Source organism: Diuraphis noxia, unplaced genomic scaffold (genome assembly GCF_037042655.1).
Source record: "Diuraphis noxia isolate RWA-SAM2 unplaced genomic scaffold, SU_Dnox_SAM2 contig0001, whole genome shotgun sequence".
Taxonomy (NCBI): Eukaryota; Metazoa; Arthropoda; class Insecta; order Hemiptera; family Aphididae; genus Diuraphis; species Diuraphis noxia.
This window is the reverse complement of record NW_028301711.1, coordinates 11,674,948-11,681,017: the sequence shown is the minus strand read 5'-3', so window position 1 is coordinate 11,681,017 and position 6,070 is coordinate 11,674,948. Positions and strand designations below refer to the sequence as shown.

Here is a 6,070-nt window from a genome sequence, read left to right as displayed (position 1 = left end):
TATTGGGTCCATAATGAAAGATCTACTTTGTAATGTACGATTTAGTCATCTTTGTGAATTATTTAACAAACAATTTTTAATAGATTTATTTATACGTTTTAGGATTTTTACTGCAATTAAATTTTTTAATAGGACCATGTTGTCTGAAACAAACAGAAAAAAAAGAAAATTAGCTATTTTAAAACATTTGTAAAAAAAAAGATAATTTTTCTTTAGGATATTGTTGTTTTAGTATTATGTATTGATGTATTTAGAAAAATTTGTAATTAATGTTTCACCATGACAAAATAAATAATATTTATGTGACTATTAATAGTTAAAATGTTTTATTGCTTACTTGGCGATGTTGTGTTCGAACAGTTATAGTTAAACTTTTTTTTTAGTTTAACTTAAAGTTTAAACATTGTTAATTATTATTATACAATAAAATGATGTACAATATTTATTGTACCAATAAGTTGTAATACGGGACCACATAATATTCTGTGGTTGTACAATTGGTTATTATCTACATACAGGCTACACTGATATCCCAACAGGTGTTGCAAATCTATCCCCCATAAGACCCGTGTTATTCTAAAAGAGTGAGCCTTCTGGTTATTCTGTGTTTCCAGCTTCAATCATACATTCTTTGATTATATCAGCATCGGTAAACGGTTTCATGTGTTTAGCAAGTATCCATGAAATACGCATAGAAGCCTCTGTACATTTTTCTTGTTCACTCATTGCCTTGTTAATAATTTGAGTCGATGTCGAATAGCTCGATGTTATGATCTTATCTTATTATTTATTATCGGATTTAAACTAGATAAAAACTATTCCGTGGATAAGGCCCGTTTCCCTCGCCAGTATGGCGCATATGAATTTAATCAATGTAAAATGAAAACGCGCGCGCGGTCCGTAAAAAAAGTGCTCGAGGTCCGTATCCGGACCGCGGTCCGCCAGTTGGTGACCCCTGCGCTATAGTATAAGCCAAGGGTCTATGGTATATTATACGTACGGTAACATGACCAGTCGTGCAAACCACGTTTACCATTGCTAACAGCTAGTGCGATACGCATTACAAAAAAACAATTTTCAATAACATGAACTGTTAATATATATTATTATATATTACTATATATATATATTAGACAATGGTTGCAAATAATTTGTATTACATTGAGAAGGTACCTAGTACCTACGCTTGATTCCAAATAATATTCCATCATTATTCATTCTATTATTTACATGTTATATAAGTATTTAACTATTCAATGACATAATATAGTTGTTTAAACATTTTAATGTAGGTATATGAATTATGTTTATTACCTATTAAACTATATACAAATTAATTATTTCAAATAAAAATGTACAAAAATATAAAAATAATATTAATATTATGTACCTATAAAATATCTATAAGTATAGTTTTCAATTGAGTCAACAAAAAAATAATTAAGAAAAACGGACATTTTTACGCAAAATCAATTTTCGACACAATTGATTTTCTTATTTTTTTTTATACTGTAACTAAAAAGAAAATAACTAGATAAATGAAATTTTAGCCTAATTATGATTATAATTATTATATTTTATTTTTTACACCATAAAATAATATTGATGCATTTTGAGATGCTCTTATTATATTGCTCGATTATAATAATATCATATAAATATCTTATAAAGTTATAAATATTTTTTTTTTTTTTTTTTTTTTTGCTTTACACGCCCTCAAGGCGTTTCGCAGCTTCTACCAAGTCTCTCCAGCGACCCCTGTTATCAGCCTCCTCCATTACTGCGGATTGATCCATTCTTTTTAGATCACTCTTTACACGATCCATCCACCGCTGACGCGGTCTTCCTCGCGGTCTCTTCCCAGACGGGTTATTACTTAAAACTTTATGGATCAGCTCCTGCTTCGCTCTCCAAACATGCCCAGCCCATTCTAATCTTTTGGATATTAGGAAACTTTGAATGTTTGTTTTGTTGAAAAGCCTTTCTATGTCTGTGTTTTTCCTGCGCTCATATTCCCCATTATTCGGGTTTCGTATAGGACCATATATTCTTCTCAGAATCTTTCTCTCAAACCTCAACAGTTTTCCTTCGTCACCCTTTGTTGTTGACCATGTCTCACATCCATACAATATGACTGGACGTAGGTAAGTAGTGTAAAGTTTTACCTTTGATTCTTTAGACAGAAGTCTTGATTTGAACATGTTATTCATGGCGAAATAACTTCGATTTGCTGTTGCTAATCTCAAATTTATTTCATTGTGCATATTATTGTTTGCATTTATATTAACTCCGAGGTATTTAAAGTTATCCACCTGCTCAAAAGTGTATTGGCCTATATTGAGGTTTTGTTTATTGATTAAACGCCTAGACATTATCATATATTTTGTTTTATCTTCATTGATTTTCAGTCCTATTCTTTGGCTAGCTTCTATTAACTTAGCTGTACTTGAGGCTATCTGGTCTTGCGATTCTCCCATGATAACAATGTCATCGGCATATGCCAGTAAGGTCCTGTTCCCAACTAGTTCCATGGATCTGTTATCCTTCATATCTCTTACTACTTGTTCTAGTGCCAAATTAAATAATACTGGAGACAGAGCGTCACCTTGTCTTAACCCTGTTTTGACTTCAAAACTTTCGGACATTTCTCCCATATACCGCACTTGGCAAAACGTGTTTTCATTGCAGCTTTTGACCAGTCTTACAAGTTTTGAAGGGATTCCAAAATTCATAAGTATCGTCCAAAGTTGAAGCATGGTGGTAAGTTGCATTGACCACCTATTTTTTTTAATTTTTGCATGGTGGTTATGACTACTAACCACCTCAAGGAAATAATTTTATCTTGTTTACGCATGGTGGTTAATGAATACTACCACCTCAATTGGTTAGTAAATATACCCACGTTTTGATTTATAAATAGTTGTATTTACCCAACTGTTTACATTTTGTGTCATACCATACGGTATACGGTGTTGCAGCTGCTTATCTTTATCGTTCCCGTAATATAAATTAAAATTGGAATTTTTGTTTATAACATCTTTGACATATGTATTGATAAGTATATTTTTCATTCATATCAGTCTCTATCACTCAGTAACAAATACTGATATAAAAATTAATACTTTGTGGTGGTTAACAGCCGTAACCACCATTCAAAATATGCACATTATTGATGATCGATAAGCATTCATATTCTAAAAGTTTCAAAGATGGCACGTCGTACAAGATTGTCGCAAAAAGATGTAGTTCAATATCTCGAAGAAGATTTTCCTTCTGGTTCTGAACTGGAATCAGATGCCGATGACACTGATGAAGATCCAGATTATCAAAAAGAATTTGTTTTGGATTGTTCGGACAGCGAATCTGACGATTCAAATAATTTGAATGATATTGTTTTACCAGCAAACTCATTAGAAACTTGTGCATTTTCAACTTCAACGTAAGTTTGCGAAATATAATATTTTAAATGGTACTGAAACTTATTTCCTTAGGACACCATCTAGGAATAGACCAAATACTCGTAATTTAGTAACACCTGTCCATTATCAACAGCTTCCAGAAAGTTTGGAATTTGTGTCTCCTACTCATTCGTATGTTTAAATGATATATAAACAATATTACAAAATTATAGTGATATTTTATATTAAAATTGTTTGTATTATTATTTTGTTAATATTTTTATTTATTTTCACAGAAATGTATCAAGCCAAGTATCAATTGCTTCACCATTAAATTTAAATATAATCCCACCATCACCATCAACTTCAACGGTTCAGTACAATATACAGAATATAGTTATTCCTAACCAACCTCTACAAGTGCCTACTTGGTCTAAAACTGTTTCTATGTTTGAAGAAGATGTATTTAATGAAAGTAATGTTGGAGTTACAGAATATATAACAAGTATGTCAGATATTACACCAACAAATATATTTTTAAAACTATTGATGGTTTATCAAGAACCTATCCAACATAATTCATAATTCATAATTTGTCATTATTTATTTTTATTATATTATAATGTTTGTAATAAAGAAATTTGATTTATAAAAAAAATTATGTTGTTAATCTATGCATGGTGGTTAGTGTAAGTAACCACCACTAAAACTTAAATAACTTTGTAAGTAATTTAAATTTTACTAAAATAGTGGTACATAGATCATTTATTGACCCACTACTATAAGTATTTTACAAAATTTCAAACTTTTTTTTTTAAAAAAGTTTCTGTGCATTTAGGTACTGAATTTTTATATATGAACCGTGCTTCAAAGAGTTAATACAGTCATACGCCTGCTTAAAATCAACAAATATTAAGTGAAGATCTTTATTAAACTCATAGAATTTTTCCATAACCTGTCGTAGAGTAAAAATGTGGTCACTTGTCGATTTCCCCTTTACGAATCCACACTGATAGTCACCTATTATGTCTACCGTATAGATTTCGAGTCTATGTAAAATGGCAATAGATAGTATTTTGTAGATCGAGTCTAAAAGACTGATTCCTCTATAGTTTTCTACTCTTGAAGGGTCACCTTTTTTGAAAATTGGGCATATGATTGCCATTTTCCAATCATTCTCGATTTGTTCACTCCTCCATACTTCTGCAATGATACATTTTATAGTTTTCAGGAGGTCTTTTCCTCCTATCTTTAAGAGTTCTGAATTAATGTTGTCTTCGCCTGGTGTTTTATTAATTTTTAAAGTATTCACAATTTGTTCTATTTCTTCCTGGTTTGGTTCTGGCAATTCAGGTTCTACGGTGTCTCTTATTACTTGTTCATAAGACAGGTCGTTATTGTATTGATTATCATTATTGTTATTCAGTAGTTTCTCGAAGAAAGTTCTAAAATTATTGACTATCTGTTCCGGATCTGATAATAAATTATTATCATCGTCCTTCATTATTGAAGTACGCGCCTTAAATCCTTCTTTAATTGATTTGCATCTTTCGAAAAACAGTCTTGGGTTCATTCTGTATGTTTCCATCTCTTCTAGGGCTTTCTTTTCTGAGAGTCTTTTTTGTTGTCTGATTATTTTATTGGCCAAAGTTCTTGCTCTTGTATAATTATCTATATTGCTGCTGCTGGGGTCTTGTAGCATTATTTGTCTTGTTGCTTGACGTTTGTCAACCGCTTCCTGGCATTCCTTGTTAAACCATGATTTCTTTTTCCCCTTATTTTTCATTCTTAGGTTTTCTGCTTAGTCACCCCTGCTTTAGTCACCGATTTCTTTATTTTTGACCATGTAGATATTTTTTCTTTGTCTTGATTCTTTTCATAATTGTTAATTGTCTGTGTTACCCTAGCTCTGTACGCCATTATTTCGTTGGGATTTTTTAGCTTGTCTCCATCTAATTTAACAGCCTTATTAAATTGTTTTTTATTCCTCCACTTTACGGATAGGGTCAACACAAACCTCGCAATCACTAAATAGTGATCAGAGTCCCCGTCTGCACCTCTGTATGTTCTGACATTTTTAATACACGTTTGGAATCTCTTATCAATTACTACGTGGTCAATTTGGGATTTCGTTTTCCCATCTGGTGAGGTCCAAGTCTGCTTATGAATATTTTTCCTGGGAAAGTATGTGCTACTGATTATAAGATTTTTGGCCATCGAGAAGTCTATTAGTTTCATGCCATTGTCATTTGAGGTGTTGTGTAAACTTTCATGACCGATAGTTGGACGAAAGGGAACTTCTTTACCTATTTGAGCATTAAAATCCCCTACAATTACTTTTATACAGTTCTTTGGTAGTGAGTCAAAAGTTCTTTCTAAAACTTCGTAAAATAGATCCTTCTCTTCTTCCTCTTTCTCCTCAGTTGGTGCATAACAATTAATTACAATTATATCAGATATGCGTCCTCTTATACGAATATAACAGATACGCTCATCAATTGCCACAAAGGACTTAACGCTAGGCATAATCCCCTCATTTACAACAAAACCTACTCCTTTTTCATGTCTGTTATTCTTTGTTCCGCTATAAAATATGGTGCTATTGTTAGACCTTATATTTCCTTCGCCAGTCCAGCGGATTTCTTGGATAGCTACCAGAGGCATTTTGTACT

At 31.9% G+C, this 6,070-nt stretch overlaps 1 protein-coding gene across 1 annotated transcript; it reads left to right on the top strand.

The window, feature by feature from the left end:
* Positions 1–3,114: 3,114 nt before the first annotated feature.
* On the top strand, positions 3,115–3,983 carry LOC149059642 (uncharacterized). The gene is made up of 3 exons (XM_089225266.1): positions 3,115–3,439; positions 3,492–3,590; positions 3,695–3,983. The coding sequence occupies exons 1-3, from the start codon at positions 3,210–3,212 to the stop codon at positions 3,981–3,983; spliced, it is 618 nt and encodes a 205-aa protein (XP_089081392.1). The 5' UTR covers positions 3,115–3,209.
* The last annotated feature ends 2,087 nt before the right edge of the window (positions 3,984–6,070 follow it).

Bases quoted from the DNA above. Each gene is read 5' to 3' on its own strand.
- LOC149059642 (XM_089225266.1), top strand. From the start codon at position 3,210: ATGGCACGTCGTACAAGATTGTCGCAAAAAGATGTAGTTCAATATCTC. The intron at 3,440-3,491 runs GTAAGTTTGCGA...TTATTTCCTTAG, and splicing joins TGTGCATTTTCAACTTCAAC to GACACCATCTAGGAATAGAC. The intron at 3,591-3,694 runs GTATGTTTAAAT...TTATTTTCACAG, and splicing joins TTTGTGTCTCCTACTCATTC to AAATGTATCAAGCCAAGTAT.